Below are 18,935 nucleotides of genomic sequence, written 5' to 3'. Positions count from 1 at the left end.
CATCATGCAGTTAACCAAAGTAGATTCTCAATCGAATGCAAGACCTTTCTAGATTATTCATAACGAATTCAACCAAAGTACATTGTTACTCAAATTTTATTGTGTTTAATCATGTCTATTCTTAAATCTCCTAACCAAATTAAAAGCTAATTAATCAAAGTAAATTCTCAATTAATTATAGTTGAAATTATTACCACCAATCAAAGTACATTCTCAATTGATAGCAAAAGCCCCGTTTAATCATATGAAAGTTCATAAATTTAATCAAAATAGATTCTCAATGAAACCTAGAAACCCTTGAACTCATAATATGCATGTAGACTCAAACACCTTATGATGCAAAAATAATTGCTTTTAATATGATTGATAGATGAAAGACATAGAAAGAGAGGAACTCAAATCAATAATCAAAAGAAACAATTGCATTAATTCAACTTAACCTCAAAATCCATAATGAAATTACAGTGGAATAGCCCTAGGAGCTTAGCCCTCCATGAATGAAGTAAAACACATGGTAAAATAAAAGTGAGAGGAGTGGTGGATGATGACTTCTAGTGGAGGAGTCTGAGAATGAATCAATTATGATTTCTGCCTCCCCTAGGTCTCTTTATATAAGCTTGATTGGGCTTGGATTCTGAATCTTTTGTTGATAAGATATTTTATCTTCTATCTAATATCTTTCAAATATTCAACATATTTAATCGGTTTTTGAGAATATTTGATAATATATTTTCTAGATTCAAAAAGATTTGGCAAATATTATCTTTTGATATTTATTGATATAGTTAAATAAGGTTATTATTTAATAATATCAAATAAAATATCTTAATATATATTTTCTCAAAATTATCTTTTAAAATATCTAACAGATTTGAACTTGTCCAAAATACAATTCAGCCCTTTTTATTTTATTCAAAATTGCACAGAAGTCTAGAAATTTCCTCTAATTGCACTTTAGTCTTTTCTTTATTTTCAAAATTGCAATTCAAACTTTAATTCCAAATGCATCAACAAACATTATACTCTTCAAAATAATTTATACAACTAAAATCACATTTTAAGCCTCTTTAATTCCCAAATCCGATAAAGCGAATCATGCAAAATCTTATTCAAATCAATCATTTAAGCACAATTATTCCACTAAAATTTTGAAATTAAATCTAAAATATGGGCATAAATATGCACTTATCACACACCCATACTTATCCTTTTGCACTCTTGGGCAAAATTGATTAATTCCAAGATTTTGTTCTAGGTCATTTTATTCCATTTTTGCATCTGGATCACAAGAATGAATAACACTAGATATTGATCAATCATCTAGAAATCGATTTGTCATGGACATGCAAATGAAATCACTCATTCTTCACACATGAGTTGACCTTTTGAATTCACAAGAAAATCAAATATGAAAGATATCGCTAAAGTCGAAATGTATCTATTTCTCCCCAACTCTCTTAAGTGTGTTTTGGCTTGTGTTTATGCTCAAAATACACATGTAAGTAGACAGCCTTGATATTTAGCAAGACCCTAACATTCACATACTTCAGAAAGCCTGTAATTATTGATCATGAGAGCTTTTTAAAGGTTCCATTGAGGCCAAGGCAAAGGTAGGAATTGTTTTTGGAATTTTTGAGTTTTTGAAATTGATATAGAAAGAGTAATGACACTTTATTTCAAAAACAACTTTATTACTTGCTCTTTTAAGGAAGATTTTTTTTTTCAAAACTCTAACTTTCGTGGCGAAGCCCATCGTCACCACGAAACTGGAGGAGAACGCATACCCTTGCACCGCGAAGACATCATCACCGTGGTACCCACCACGCTTCGAGCATAGAGGTCGTGCCTAGCCACCGAAACTTGCCTCTCCTCTCTGCCAAAAACGAACCCAAACTCGAAATAGAGGAGACAATAACCTCCTCCCTTGCCCTACTCCTTGCGTGAGAAAGAATCCTCTAAACCTTATGTCCTCTCTCTCACGCCATTTTTCATACTCTAGGGTTTTCTAAAAGAAGAAAAAGAAAGGAGGATAGAGAAATGATGAGAAAAGAAAACAAAACAGAAGAGAAGGAGGGAACGAGGGATCATACCTGAACCTAGTAGACAAATAGAGTGAAAAAAAACACGAAGATGAATGAGTGAAACCAAGCACGAAGCGAAACAAGACAGGAAGCAGAACAAGACAACAAGCGGAACAAACAAAATGAAATACAAAGTCGAGCAATTGTCTTTGAAGCACAAAGGAAAAATGAAAAAAACGGAGAAATGTAAGAGAAGCACGAAGATGAAGGGGGAACTAAAAACCCCTTTTAATTTTTTTTAAACATCTAATAGATAACGGTTATCCAAAGAAGCTCTATCCATTGTAATAAATATCATTTTTTTTAAATACGCTATTTATTGGTCTATTTCAAATTATTATTAGATATCTTAGATGTCCTATTTTTATCTTATCTTTATCTTTTACCTTTAGTTAGTTTTTTATTACTCCTTATTAGTATTTGGCACTTTGCTCATATTTCTTCTATTATAAATAGAGTACCATATGTATATTCAACACAAGAAAAATTAATCTCATACATAGTAGTTACTATATTAGACAACTCTTATTTATATAAAAACTTTGGCCCTTACAAAAAAAAGGATAGAAACTTTGAGGGTGAGAAGGAAAGTTTGATCTGGTGAAGGTCTGTGAGAGCTTAAGAGAGTTGTTGAAAGACATTGTTTATTCTAGGAAAAAGTCTTAGTGGGAAACTCGGGTAAGGGGAGTTTACATTCTTGATTTGTTACATTCTTGATTTTTGTTTTCTTGTTTTCCTTTCTTTCCTTGTTATTGGGTATGTTGTCAAAATATTTGGTATGATGCTATCTTGTTTAGGTTTGTTGTCAAATTGTTTGTGATGACAGTTAAGCCGTAGGGGTTATTGGCTGTTTCATTCTGTTTTGTTGCCAAGTTGTGTGGTTGGTTGTTGTGATGTTTGAACATGAATGTATTGCTTCTTATTGGTTGTAAGTGTGTGAGGATAGACAGGTTGTTGTGGGATCGTTTCGACGTACCTAGTAAATCCAGTGATGACTCTTTTGGTCGTGCGATGCGGGAAAGCGGCTTTCTTTAGCCTTGTGTGCGAAAAGAAAGTGGCGTTCAAGTGTTGCACCCTGTTTCTTTAAGGGGGATGATGTTTGGGTTTTGGCTCATTGGGTTTTATTAGCATATTTCTAATAAAAAGTTATATGTTTAGCATAAGTAGAGTGTAGCTTAGATGGTTAAAGCATCTCGTATGGATACGTGGTTATGTGTTTGATTCTTGTGTATGATTAATTTAACTTGTTTTATTTATTTTATTATCATGATTAATGTAATGTGTTGAATAAGCTTATGAGAATTGTGCAAGGTGTGATAGATGGTTTGGTAGATATGCTTTTTGATTGCATTGGGGAAGGGTTAGAACCCTGGTTGGCCTATAGGAATGCATTGTGCTTTATTTATTTTTGGGTTAAATATGTTTTTAGTCCTTAAACTATTGGCCGTTTCTGGTTTTCGTCCCTCTTTCAAAGTAAGGTACAATTTGGTCCTCATTCTCACTAGTGCAAAATATGTTTTTTATACCCATTTTTTAAACCTGTTAGAAATTTATTAGGTATAAAAATTAATACGATTGTAGTATCGTAAATAAAATAAATTTTTTTATACCTATTTTACTGGGAACAGGAATAAAAAATAATAAATAAGTATTTTGTACCGGTTATCCTCGAGATAGGTGTAAAAAATTATTTTTTCCATACCTATTAAACTTATATTAGGTATAAACGTTGTTAATTTCTACACCGGTCAGATAATATAATCGGTATAAAAATTTTGACATTCTATCCTAAATCCTTTTTCTCGATTCACTTTTCTCTTCTCCATCTTTCTCTCTACAATTCCTTTCTCTCTCTTCTATAGCAATTGTGGCTATGCTCATGGATGCATCAGGTTATGTTAGCGTTTGTTGCTTCGGTGGGTTATGGTTGCTCTCGTAGTGGAGATGGAAGTAGTTCTAAGAAGGTGTAATTGACGTCGTGGAGAGGTTTACGGAGTCGATCTCCTTCGACAAACAACTCTACAAGCAAGGCATAAAATGGAAGAAGAGCGCATGCGTCGATTGCTCACTAGGTCAGTCACAATCTTTCACTCTTCTAATTCAAGGCTCAGCTAAACACTCACTGTTCTTTGTTTAGGGTCTGATAAAGTGCGAGCGACAAAAACTCCATTCTCGAAGGTTTGGAGGAAATAGAGAGGCGCATTGAGAGTGGAGAGTTCAATTGGAGAGCAAACAAAAAGGACATGCACATGAACATCGGTGAGCCTACGAAGAAGCTTCTCACCGCTCGAAGTAGGAACAATCAGTTTTTGTCTGACTTTCGCCTCTGGTGTCGCGACGCTATCGATGGGATCCTCGTGAGCATGAAGCAGCTTCAGGATGATGTTAGTCTCCTCCGATCGCTGCCTGCTAAATTCATCTGTCACACTGACGCCGAACCTGTATTAATCAACCCTTCATCTCTCTCGCCCCTTGATTTGCCATTCATTATTCAACTTCGAATTTTGATACGTTTTCTCTGCCTACTTTGATGCAATTTTGTTATGTTTGGTTGATTTATTTTGGATAAATCTCAGGTATATGAAGGAGTGTGCCAAAGGGGTTTTAGGACATTGAGTTTGGGACGTTGTAATTTATCCAGAGTTATTGGGAACTTATTTCCAAAAGGTATGTGTTGAAGATAATAATACAATTTTCAATTTTTGCTTTAAATTTTTAATTTTGTTGTGTGCGATTATACAAAGGAATAAGACTCTGATTGAGTCAATTATTTTTGGATTAGTTTGACAATTGTTGGTCCTAATATTGTTTTCATTATGTTGTATTGAACATCTTATTAAAAAAGTGAACTCTATGATATTCTGTGTTCTTTTGCTGATCCTTTTCTTACCTATCTAATTGCAGTTGGAAATGGTTTTACTTTGAAGAACTGATTGTTGTATGGAGCAACTAATACATATTGGGGTACATCCAGGTCCATTCATGCGTCGGGTATAAGATGTTGGATTAGCTTTGTGTGCTTGCCTTACTTTTCATTCTTGCTGATGTCACACCGAAATGCATTGGGAAATCTTGTTTGGTTATTCATGGCTTGTATTTTGTCTTTTTCTTTGGTGATGATGTCTAAATGGCCTAAAGTTAATGCTACTTTTGTTTAATTAGCTCTGTAATTTTTGTTTTGGTCATTCCCTTGGATGGATATATTTGTTTATTGTCCCTTGAATTTGAATGATTGATTTTTTTTCTCCTCAATTTCTTTTCAGCATATATTTGATGTAATTACTTGACTTAGTTTTTTGTGTGTGCTATTTTCATGTGCTTATGAAGACTTTCGGTAGAAATTGGAGATTTTATAATGAATTTGTGTAATTCTGTGACTCTCCGTGCAATATCAAGTAGCCAATGGTTGTGGAAGATGTAGACTTTATTTTGATATCTACTTAGCTATAAGCTACGAAATGACTAGAATGTTTTTTTACTGTAATCCCTGAGTGAATGGTTTTAGGTCAGTGATTGTGTTGTGAGGGATTCAGTTGATATATGAAGCAATGATCTTAATAACATTTTTTGTGAAATATGGTTTCGTAAAGGTTGAAGAGCAGGTAATATGTTGCTAGCAGAAGGAATTAAAGCCGCTGGTTTTTGCCGTGAAATGTTGGTTGGAATGTTAAGGTGAATGAAATTCATTGTGATGCTATGGTGATAGTAACATTACTGATTTTTGCTGCCTAGATGTTATTATTTTCCTTTTAATTTGAAAATTGTGGCTATTAAAATTCTTTGATGTTTAGTGATAGTGGAAAAAATTATGTAAAACAACAGCTGAAGCAGGGGCCTTTTTCCTCTGCTTTCCATAGTTTTTCCTCTGATTAATTTGGTATAAAATTGTTATTTAGTTACATTGTATTATTGTTGTCTGTATCTTTTTACAAATCATGCTTGTGTATGATTCATAGTTCATTCTTTGCTTGAATATGTGAAGGATATTGAGTACTTGAAATCTTTACTTCAATTGTTGAATCTTACTAAAAAGCAATTATTTTAAGCTTGAATATTCTGATTTCAGCAGTCTTGTTACTTGTATTTTCACTTTTGAAGATGTTATTTCTCTTTAAAAATAAATGCTGGTTGAACCTAGATGTAATAAGTAATGTATGGTTTTCATCTAGTTTATTTGCCTATAGAAGATGTATTGACTAAGTTTTATTTCAGAATTTTTGATAGTTGCAGAAGAGTGAATATGGTTTCTTAATTACTTTTAGAAAAGGCAGATAAAGAGATAAAGTTCAGTGGTATAGAAAAGGAGTATTATTCCTTCTATTCCAAACATACAACTTTAGTCATTTTGTTGTTAGAAGTTTTGTTTGATAAGTGTATATGTTGTTTATCTAGGCTAGCAAAAGATGTCTTTTCATTCCATCTTATGATGCATTTGAATGGTTTCTGCCATGTGGTATATGCTGAAGAGTTTTTTTTTTTGAACAAGGCTAGCTATCGTTCATGGTCCAGCTAAAATGAGTGTTCTTCTGAAACTTTTAAATAATTTAAAGATGCTATTACGGTCTTGGCATGTAGGTGCTAATTTGTATAAAAAAAATATAATTAAGTTGGTAGCATGGGTTTTCCTTTCATTGTCCACCGTATGGGCTAAAGTTGGCCTTCCTCTTTTCTATTCTTGTTTTAATCTTTAAATAAAACATAATAGATATTTCACATGAAATTGGACAATTACTTAGTCTCATTTCTCTTTCTGTTTTTATTTTCCATTATTTTATTTACATATAAAAATCTATACATTTCTATCTTAAGTATGCTTAGACTAATCTTCTTGATTTAAGGTAAAGCAAACTTTTTTATAATTTTATTTCTACCTCCAATTTAAAGGTCTAATGGAAGTGGAAAAGTGGGTGATAAGAGCCTGGTTCGAGCTATTGACGTGACTGCATTTGAGTTTGATCTACTAGAAGAATATGATTCACACTTTAAGAAGCTGAGTCTAGGTGATAAATTGCTTATCGAATTCTTCAAGTGATTAATTGTTAGAAAGACAAGTTATTGAATTATAGACAATGTAATTGTTAATTTTTTAAGTTGGATTACAAATAATGTAATTTTCCATTTCTATGTATAACCGTTTCAAGTTATTAATTATTTAGAATTATGAAATTGAATTTTATACCGGTTTGAATATGGATAGTAGCACATACAAATCAAATATTCAAAAACAAAACGTCATTTTTATACTTGTTATAATAGCTACAGATATAAAAGTAAGATTCTTTTATACCTGTTGTGCAATCAGCAGGTGTAAAAATGGTTTTTTTCCTTATGACTTTTTATACCTGCTCCCAGAATGATAGGTATGAATACCAACTTTTATACCAGAGCAAGAACCGGTGTGAAAAGGTGAAAACTTTCTATACCCCCTACTTCTATACCTACTCGAAAATAGGTATAAAAAACCTTTTTTAATAGGTATAAAAAACCTTTTTTGCACTAGTGTCTTTTCGAAACGTTCGTTTTAGTCCTCGAAAACTAAACACTGTTTAAAAATTTGGTCCTCATTTAGCAACAAATGAGGACTAAAACCAAAATTCCGAGGACTAAAACGAACGTTTCGAAAAGAATGAGGACCAAATTGTACCTTACTTTGAAATAGGGACGAAAATCAGAAACGGCCAATAGTTTAGGGACTAAAAACATATTTAACCCTTTATTTTTTTACCGTCACGCTGTTTTATTTTTACTTGCTGTTTAAGTGAATGAGAGCTAGTCAAGTTCAGTACACGGTGACTAAAGTTGTAGACTAGCTAAAACGGATAATATGGAAATTGTTGTCCATAGTACAACCAAGTATATCCTACCACCACGTGAATTATAGGTTAGATAAGGTAACTAACAGAAAGAGATACAGGGCATGCAAATTCTGATTATGATTGCCATATTTTGATCTTAAAAGGGAGAACCATAAAAGGTCGGAAATAGTGTGATTCACTCACTAATAAACAACTTTTTGGGAACCGCAGGGAGGATGGTCAGCGACAGTATTAGGGTAAGAAGCTTGGGTTAGATATATATAACCACACTAAACCAGAAACCTAGGGCGGCATTTAGGGCAAGAAACATAGTAAAACAGTGAGGCAATGTGTGTATCCGCTAGGAGCTGTGTGGTTTGGCTGAGAGCTTTGAGGTCAGAAGCTGTGTGATGTGCGTTTGGGAGAGAAGAGGTAGGGATTGAAGGGCTGCTGGAATAGGTAATGGGAGCTAACCTCTGATGTGATGCAGTGGCCTCTCTAGGCATAATTTTGTTATGTGGTAGTGCGGTTTGCCTTGTATGTGTGTGTGACCACCTTTTCTTGATAACCTTATGAATGGTGATTGTCGCTTGGTCCATATTAAGTGATAAGATCGTGGCCTGTTGATGATGTGTTCTTTGATTATGATTTTTTTTTTCGCATGGAATTTTGGTTTGACCATGTTTCGGCTGCATCACCAATTGTGGTTCATTGTTTCTAGCAAACACTTCTTTATAAAACGGTGCAACGCTACTCAGTTGACAAGGTAGAATGGTTTCTCACTGTTTCTACATGATTTTCTTTTCACCATGCTGCTAAGCATTACCAATCGTGTTGTCCAAGTTTCTTATATTTTTAAACCATACTCCCTTGGATTAAAAACCATATTTTTATTGCTTTTCATGACTTGACGATAGAGGATTTTAACTGAGTCTACATCTCTGCTCTAGGCCGAAGTGTTGAATATTGAGAACTAGTATGTTTTGACTTGGCAATTGGTTCCTTAACTCGGTGCTAATCTAATTATTGGTGTGAGAGAAAAGATTTTCACATTGCACCTCCATTGATTCTCCCAAAACAGCTTGTTTTTGGTCCTAATATATGTTTCTGCTAACTGAGCCACATGAGGTCAATTACGTGAGTGACTTTATCACTATCAAATATTAGTGACCTATATAATTGGTACATGCACGGTGAATATATATATCATTCTAGACCATACTGTACTTTACACTTTAAATTCTTTGGCTTGTTAGGTGCTAATTGCTTACGGTGAATGCCCATACGGCACATTAGATATGGCTATTGGCTTGTTTTGGTGCTAATTGCTGATACACTTCATGCTATGCACTGAAAATTGATCTGTCAGAGTTGCTTTGTGCATTAAATAAATACCTTATTCTTGATCATTGTTTAATTGGTCTAATAAATGGCGATATACATAATCAGATGCATGTCTTTGGATTGGAACATGTTTGAAATTAAGTGTTTTATGGCCTTCGGTGCAGTGTTTAATTCCCTTTAAAACTGGTGCAACCACTATTTCTCTTAAAAAGTGTTTTTTGGGTTTTTCGGTGCAATGATGCTTATTATCCCCTTTTAAATCTGTGCTGCCACTGCTTCATTTTAAAAAATTTTCTGGCCTTAGTGAGGATTTTAGTATTTGAGATAGATGGATGAATTTGAAGAAATTCGAAAGTAGATTGAGTTTTTTTTTTTTTTAAGGAATTTCAAAATAGATGAGAATGAATTTAGAAGTAAAGTTTATGAAAATTAAGATAGAATTTAACTAATATAACCGATAAAAGAATATTTTAATTAATAAAAAAATAAAAATTATTAAAATATCTTTGGTAAAAGTAATATAAAATTATATTTATTGATAAAAAATATTATAAGAAGGAGAAAGAATTAAAATTATTTTTTAAAATAAAAAAATTATATTTAAGTAAAATCAAATATTATATTTAAAATATAACTTATAAGAATAGAGTATTATTTACTAAATACCCCGATTCAAAATATTTTAACCAAACAAAATAATTAAAAGAACAGACCATTTTAAATTAAAAAAACATTTCAATTCAATGTATTTTAATTCCTCAGTAAAAATGGAATAAACTGACAATGATAAATGATAAAAGTAAAAAAAAAACGTAGAAAGAAAGAAATAATCTAGCTAAGAAATTGGATAGGTAAAAGTCTAAATTGTAACATAAATAGAAATGCATGTGTTTGAATGGGAGGAATTTACATACAATATATTTAATTGATAGGTTTTTGTATAGTGAGAGGAGAGGAATAGGAAGAATAATGTGTGAAAAAGTTAATACGTTTCTAAAGATTGTTTAACTCTATTGTGGTGTTATGGAGAAACCTCATCATCATCGTTACTTTGAAATCCTTAAAATCGATGGTGTCGTCGTCTTCTTTATCAACATTGTTGATCATTTGTCACTCCGCTAGGGAGCATTACTTCCTTAGGTTGTACATCACCATGTTTAGCTACTCTACAATGTGCTTCATATTTTTATCTATGTGTAAGTATGAACTATGACCAGATCTGTTGAGTGTTGAGAGCATGGTTGAGATTGAGAGATACTATGAGTTTGTCTAGATATGGAATTGACTTTTGCATGATTGTGATTCTACATACATACACACACTTTTTGGTTAAGGATGTGAAAGGCATTGTTATTATTGATTGCATAGCTTCTTGGCCAAATAGCCAACCTGGATACATCATATATGATACATTTGTGAACCCTTTTGAACCTTGATTTCTTTCTCCCACCTTGAGCCTATTATATGTTATCCTACCATACACCCTAGAAGAGAACATGTATTATGCTTTAAAAGAGGGTAAGGTTGAATTTAAGTTTGGGGGAAGAAAAGATGTTCATATAAAAAAAAGAAAAAAAAAGGTTGATCAAAAGGGTGCTTGAATTGAAAAAAGGTTGAATTGTGAAAGAATATGGTATGGAATGAGCGATATATATTGAGATTTGATTACTCCGTTGAGAATTGAAGCATGTACTGGTGTTCTCTTCTTAAGTGGTGACTTTGAATCCAAGAAAAACCATGATTCTTTTTCTAGCCAAGCCAAGCTTTAACCTGAAAAGACCTTTTGACTTAACCAATGATGTGTGAAGTATGTGAATTAGATGAGGTGCAAAAGCTGATGAAGTTCTATGACAAATCTACTATCATGTGAGGACAAACACTTAATTGGTGAGGATGTTAAATTTTGATCTGGTTGTTCATATTATATGCATAGGTGAACTTTTGGGTGATGAACGCACCATGTCATACTTGTTTGAAATCTTTGGAAATGCATGTGACTTTTTCTGATGTGCAAGGTCATTTTATCAAAATGTCAGATGTCTATGGTTTTGTTTGTATTGTGATTTCATGAGGACATGAAATAATTCAAGTTTGGGGGAATTGATAAGTATGAAAAATACATGTTTTCAGACTTATTAATTAACTCAAAATTTGTATTTATTCATGAAATAATGTGTTTTGCTCATTGAAAAATTGTAATTAGAAGTAGGAAAGTGTGCAGTAAATTGTACAGGAATTTATACATCAAAGTGGAGTGCTATTAGATGTTTCTCGCTAAGCCAACATTAAATCGCTCAGCTAAATAGAGTTTTATTCGCTCAGCGCACCAGCACAACTCGCTGAGCGAATAAAGGACAATTAAAGATATGTTACAGTTGAATATTCGCTTGGCACATAAAGAGTTGTGCGCTTAGCGAATTAGTTATTTTTTCAATTGGCTTTTTAAAGTGGGAAATAGTCAGAAAGAGCTCCTGAGAGAAGTTCTGGACAGAGGAAAGAAACGAAAACAACTCAGGAACTTCAGGAGACTACTTCAAGGCATCAAGACACCATTGTTGCATGGGATTGCTTCAAATGTGTATGTTCTAGATGACTAGGAGCAGTTAAATTTTTCTTTCGTTGGAATTGGATATAATGAACTCACTCTGATGTAATTTTCCTGTTCAATATATCGTTATTCGTTTATACGCTCTTTCTTGAATTTAATATCATTGTATGGAAATATAATGTTATTTGAATGTTTCCGATTACTGGAAAATAACTTTGAACATGGACATAGATAGAGCACCTAAGTGATTTGGGATCTAGGGATAGACTCAATAACTTGGTCATTCTTAGCATCGGACTTAATGCAAATTGTATGTTAAATTGACTAAGGGATTAACAGTTTGATATATTAATTTAGAACTAGTTGCTAAGGGATTAGGACTAGTATGCCTTGATGTGAATGTTTGAATGAAATAATGATATATTGTATAGAGTTTTATCTTCATATGATTCATAAAACCCAATTCCAACGAAGTTTCTTTTAAATATAAATTCCTTGCACACCAACTATTTGATAAAATACCAAAAAGAGTTTCTTAAGTTGTTTTGTGCATTTTGATGTCTAATTGAGTTATAAAAGGAAGAATTGTCATGTGTTGCACAAGTCCTTTGAGAGAACGATACTCTGAACTTACTCTATATTACTTGGAACGATTTGGTATACTTGCCAAAAAGTTATCATATGTCCACGTCAAACACGGAGAATGCATCCTTCAAGTTCTTCATCACCTCGTTGGAGTCCACGCCCTTACTGTTCAACTCAATGAACTCTTGCAGGCTGATGCACCTGTCATCGTCACCGTCCACTTGGAATTGAACAGACTATTCCACCTGATGGTTTAACTCGTGGTGTCATGGAGAAATCCCATCATCATCATCACTCTGAACTCCTCAAAGTCGATGGTGTCATCACTGTCTCTATCAACATTGTTGATCATCCTCCGTCACTCCGCTAGGGAGCATTACTCCCTTAGGCTCTACATCACTGTGTTTAGCTCCTCCGTTTTGATAAACCCATTCATGTCCATGTCGAACACGGAGAATGCATCACTCAAGTTCTTCATTACCTCGTTGGAGTCCACGCCCTTTCTGTTTAGCTCAATGCACCTGTCATCGTCACCATCCACTTGGAATTGAACACGTTATTCAACCTGATTCGTTGTGGTTCGTCTCCAACCTTGAGTGCTTCAGTCCACGTCCATACCCCACACCATTTCGAGGACACAAAGCTCGATGTCATTTCCAGCACCAAGGAGCCTATCATGTACCCAACAAATAGGAGGGGTAAAATGGATTTTTCAGAGATAATAAACTCAAATCTCTTCCATCAGCGGGGATGAAAAATGCATTGCATCCTGCAAGTCTTCGCCCTTCACTCCTTTCAAATTCGTGAATGCGAACACAGATTATCATCCAAATCTGTCTTTCCTAATTCGCTTGAACAGTAAAATCCACTGAAGTGAACACGACATCAAACTGTTGCAACCATGGGTTTACTTTAATATATGTGTACGTTGTAGGCCTTCTTGTTTGTGGTGCAGACTAGTCTTCTTTTCTTCCAATTATAGGCCATCAAGTTTATTTTATTAATATATATGTGTGCAGTGTAGCCTTAATTTTTTGCTAAGGATTTTGGTGCTAATCAATGATCACTTTATAATGCTTTACATGCATTTTAATGCTTGCGGTGCTTATCTATGTCCACTTTCATGATGCTTTACATGAATTATAAAATTTGAAGTGTTTGTTCCAAGTCAACGCTGATGATGCTTTATAAGCTTTAAGAAACTAGAAGTTAAGTAAAAATGAGACAAACATGCATATTGATAGTAGACGTGTCTCATTCCGTGAACTGAAGTATAATACTGCAGTTTTGTTGCACACACAAAGATCACACAACCATACATAAACACACACACACACAGAGGCACATACAAATACACATAGATACACATGAACACACATACACACACACAAGCACACATACACTAACAAAGACACACAAATATACACACACAAACACACAGATACACACAGGCACACATAGACACACATAGACACATACTGACATAGACACACATACACGGACACAAACACACACAGAGACAAATACACAAATACACAAATACTCACAGACACAGACTCATAAACACACACACACACACAGACATATAGATACACAGACACACAAATAAAGACACACACAGAGACACACAAACACATACGTAGACACATACACACAAACACAGACATAAACACACAAACACAAAAATAAACACACAGAGATACACATACTCACACAGACATATAGACATAAACACACAAACACAGAAACACATAGTCACACAAACACACACACACAGACATACACAAACACATATAAAAACATAGACACACAAACATAGAGACACAGACACATAAACACAGACATACACATAGACACACAGACACAAACATATAGACACACAAACACACACACACACACACACACAAATACAAACACACATATACACACAAATATAGACACAAAGACACACACGCACACAAGAACAAAGACACATATACATACATATACATACATAAACACACACACAGAGACAAACATAGACACAAATACAAAAACATAAACACACACACACAGAGACAAACATAGACACAAATACAAAAACATAAACACACACAGACACACACACGAACACAAGCACATACTCACAGTGACACATAAACACACAAACATAGACCCAAATACAGACACAAACAACAAACATGTAAAGATTATAGAAAATTGTTCTTTGATTCTATCTGATCCTAATTAGTTAATCTCTAGCTAAAATTTTTTTAACGATTTTTCTATAATTTTTTATAATAAATTAAAGTGATAATTCTTTGGTGTTTTAAATTATTATTTTTATTTTCACGTTGATTAAAGATAAAATGTTGATTAAAAAGATAAAATGATATTATATTTTATAAGTGAATAAAATTTTAAAAAATTAATTTTGTTGGATTAAATTAGATTTATTTAAAATAATATCAAAATAATTTAAAGTGTATCGAAAATTCTAAATTAATTAAAGATAAAACAAATTTTAAATATATAACTAGATGTGCGAAGCTCACTTTGGACGTGAGGGTATTTAAAGATCACACAATCACTAAAAAACTGAGATGAATTTACTCTATAAAATTAGTTGAATTAGACTTTAAATGTAAGTTTTTAATTCTCGTTTGTTTCAACAATCTAAGACTGGATTGTTTTTATGACGTTAGGCTTTTTACCAACCTTTTCATATCAAGTGTAAGGGATTGTATAGTGGTAAGTTTTTATGGACCTTTACACAAAAATATTGTCTCACTAATTAATACAAAGTAGAGATAGTTAGACAACCTAAGACAAATGTTGGTAAATGCAAACCAAAACCTGCTGTAATAAATGAATGATCGATTTACCTTTGCCGTAGACTCTAAGTGGATCTGAGCATCTGAACACTAATGGAGAGAAATGTGAATAAATAAAATAAAAAAACCTCTTATTCTGTGTTGGGACAGTTCATAAGGATCCAAAATGCATTAAATGCACGCAGCACTACATAACAGCCCCGTAGGAAAGGGAACAAGAGATATCATCCAAACACTCACGACTCTGTACAGTTACTGTATAACAACCACATGTTTCTGGGTGTTATATTTTCCCACAAGACAATCAATCTAGCTTTAAATGCTCTATGCTTGTTGCCTGTCATTGCTAGACATGCTCCACTGTTTCTCTTTCATTTTGTGGTCGTGATCTTGTTTATGTTGCCTCATGTCGGTCACTCGCATCTTTCATGGCCCTCACTATATGCGCATATCATGAGTAATCGTGATATACGGTATTTAAGTGTTCTGGTTGGATTATATTGAGATGTTGGTGTGATATGTATGTATATTCATTATGTTCTTGCTGGATTAAGAAGAGAGTTACTTTGTTTCTTGGTCTATAAAAATTTGGAAAAGAACACATTTGCAAAGTAAGAAATGAAAAACAACCTCGACATCAAAATCAAGAATATTATTATTAATATGACTAGGTCAGCAATTTCTTTTCTGTTGACAAGTAAGATGCTAAAGTGTTAGTGGTATCCACATGCACCAAATCGTTTCTGGGTAACCCTCTTCCCATGCATGTGTATCAAAAACTCAATCACAAAAGCAATATATGCTACTCAGTTACTTCGATTCTCTAGTCCAAATTCTTATCCACAATACCCAACTTTGAAAGTTCCATCTCTGTGGAACTCACTCTAACGTAATCATTGTTATGAGTATCGTTATGCCTCTCATGACACGTATTTGATTCATTACCATAATGTTTCAAAAGCCCCATAGACATCGATCTCTTTAGCCTTACCTTCCTATACCCGAACCCGAATTGGTTAGGGTACCGTTCCATGACCGAGTTAATTTTCACATCCCCGAAAAAACCAGAACCAACGGATCTTGACCTAACCGTGTGATTTGCGGGTCCATTCTCATACTGTACACCCAACATGCTAGATACCTTCCCATTCCTTCTACTCTTTCTACTCCCGCCTTTAACTAATCTCACATACTCCTCACTCCTGTCCCAATCATCGCCACGCGCCTTCACCACGCGCCGTATCATTCTCATCCACACCAGTGATGCGTCAAAATTCTTTTTTACCGCCGTCAGACACTCCACCACCTCCGCAATCGTCGGCCGACTCTCCGCCGTTGACGTCACACACCTCGCGGCTAGCACCATCATCCTGCGGAACGCTGCCATGTTCGGCGGCACCCCGATCCGGGGGTCGCAAATATCCCGGAACTGGCCACGGCGGACCAACGGCACCGCCCAATCCAACACCGACGGCGGACTGTGCCTCACGTCAATCGCGTGCCTCCCACTCGCTATCTCCAGCAGCAAGATTCCAAAACTGAAGACATCGCTCTTGGGACTCAAGTCCCCCGGCGCAAGATAGCTCGGGTCGAGGTACCCTAACGTCCCCGCTGGCGGCACGCGAGAATCCGCCATGTGTCCTCGAAACGCGAGTCCGAAGTCACCGAGTCGCGCTTTCCACTTATCGTCGATTAACACGTTGGACGATTTAATATCACGGTGAATAACGGGAGGTTCCGACGAGTGCAAAAAACGAACAGCTTTTGCGACGTGAACCGCGAACCGGACACGGGCTGTCCAACCGGGAGGCCCAACCGTTTTGGTGGAGTGGAGAAGGTCGTGGAGCGAACCGTTGGGCATATACTCCACAACAATGAGTTTGTTATTGTTGCAGTTAGTTCGGTCGTTGCAGAAGCCAATTAGGTTGACCAAGCGCGGGCTTTTGAGGTGGGAGAGAATTTCTATCTCCTTAGAAGGTTTGGTTTTTTTGACGGCAGCGATGAGCGCGCCGCCGTGGAGGGTGGCTTTGTAGACTCTGCCGTGGCTGCCTTTGCCTAAGAAGGTGTCGGCGGAGAAAGCGTTCGTGGCGGCGAGGATGTCGGAGTAGGCGAAGTGTGGCACGGTGTGGGCCTGTGTTGGGCTTGTGGGCCTTTTGTTCTTCTTGGGGGAGTGAGGGTGGCATATGGCTATTGCTGTCTCGGCGTTGCAAGTGAGGTAGCGCATTGTTTTTGCGTTGTGAGTGAGAAATTAGAAAAGAGAGGGCGTAACTGTGACGAGAGAAACATTTAAAATATAGATAGATCGATTTATTATATTGGGTGATTGAATTAAATGGAAATAAATAAATGGTTCAAAGCTTGAAGGAACGTATTACAATAGTAAGTGATCTGAGAACATTTAAACAATCCTCTGATCCCACACTAATAATAATTTGTTCGTTAATAATAGAATGTCTTCAAATCAATGATTTCCACGTTTTTATTTTATTTTTGAAAATGTTTTTTTAATGTCAATGCATTCAAGAGGCTTGCAAACTCTCGAGCATATTTAATCGCGGAATGAAAGGAAAGAATTTGGATTTTCTGTTTGGGTTTTTCTGTGTTATTTTCTTGCTGTGTTTCAAATTATACTGATGAATATTATTGATGTTTCAAAATATATTCAAATAATTTTTAAAATACTAATATGAATGTATTCATAATGCTTATTGTAAGACAGCACAAAAAAAAACCCACCAAAAATAATCTTTATTCGAAGAGAATCCAAAAACCTGTGAGAAAAAAATGTAGAAAAGAATTCAGAAAAAAAAAAGTGACAGAAAAAAAACATATAGAATCCACGTAAACTTAGATCTAAAAGTGGGGGATGGTATGCTATAACTAAACATGACAAAAACCAAAGATGGATGATTTTTTTTTCATTTTATAAAAACACAAAGAAATAAACTTTATTTATTGGGCGGGAAAATGTTTTTCATTTCTTCACATATCTTGTTTCCATTATATATATTTCTGATTAATTAGTGTAATCAATATCTGCTCTAATACTGCTTTGAAATAATTTATAAAGTCAATTCTTCATCTAGAAAACACTTTCTAAATAATAAGAATGATAATAATTTTTCGTCAAATACTAAAAAGTTTTTAATTTATCATGGTTTAAATATGCTAATTGTATGATAACATTTTTTTTATCTATATCTCTTTTATATTTCTTCACATCTTAAATATATATATATATATATATATATATATATATATATATATATATATATAATATTAATAATATTGTACATAGATAATAACAAATTATGTGTGACTACAAAAAGTTGAACAAAGGATTTATGTTGTACATATGCTTTATAAAAAACTTTGAAATACAACACACAACTTGCATTGTACTTTGATTCAATTAAATAGAAGTTGATAGACTTAATTTATATGAAAATAAAGGAGCCACAGGAACAACTAAATGTTATGAAATAGAAATCTCTGTCAAATACTAACTTATTCTATAACAAAAATGTAAAGACATGAAAAATAGAGTATTATAGAGTAGATTGGTGTATTAGAATAATGAGATAGATTATTTTACTTTAAAATAATCTTATAATATAAATAGAATTCTTATAAACACTTCTCATTATTCTAAGAACATTTCATCTCTCTAGAACTGTATTCCTCAGAGTTTTCTGAATTCTCTCTAAGATTTCTTCTTGCTGAGTTATCTGTTCAACGATCAGGAAGTGCTTAGGCGATCCTGGCGTTG

At 34.2% G+C, this 18,935-nt stretch overlaps 1 protein-coding gene and 1 pseudogene across 3 annotated transcripts; one reads left to right on the top strand and one right to left on the bottom strand.

Annotated features, from left to right (window-relative positions):
- The first annotated feature begins 3,857 nt into the window (after positions 1–3,857).
- Positions 3,858–7,257, top strand: LOC124836519 (uncharacterized). Of its 3 annotated transcripts, XR_015783207.1 has the most exons (6): positions 3,859–4,153; positions 4,219–4,522; positions 4,658–4,748; positions 4,986–5,072; positions 5,672–5,753; positions 6,966–7,257. XR_015783207.1 is itself a non-coding variant. In XM_047311689.2 (4 exons), exons 2-4 carry the CDS (start codon positions 4,325–4,327, stop codon positions 5,012–5,014), a joined length of 318 nt encoding a protein of 105 aa, XP_047167645.2. In that variant the 5' UTR covers positions 3,859–4,153; positions 4,219–4,324; the 3' UTR covers positions 5,015–5,333. The 3 variants fall into 3 exon arrangements, 1 of the variants encoding a protein (XP_047167645.2); XR_015783208.1 differs by lacking the exon at positions 5,672–5,753 and having other exon boundaries at positions 3,858–4,153; XM_047311689.2 differs by lacking the exons at positions 5,672–5,753; positions 6,966–7,257 and having other exon boundaries at positions 4,986–5,333.
- An 8,528-nt stretch (positions 7,258–15,785) lies between these two features.
- Positions 15,786–17,579, bottom strand: LOC124822710 (serine/threonine-protein kinase-like protein At1g28390 pseudogene; annotated as a pseudogene).
- Positions 17,580–18,935: the final 1,356 nt, after the last annotated feature.

The sequence above is a fragment of the Vigna umbellata genome, chromosome 1, assembly GCF_029865625.1.
Source record: "Vigna umbellata cultivar VRB3 chromosome 1, Vumbellata_1.0, whole genome shotgun sequence".
Taxonomy (NCBI): Eukaryota; Viridiplantae; Streptophyta; class Magnoliopsida; order Fabales; family Fabaceae; genus Vigna; species Vigna umbellata.
Note: the sequence above shows the minus strand (reverse complement) of the source record. Positions and strands in the feature narration are given on the sequence as shown.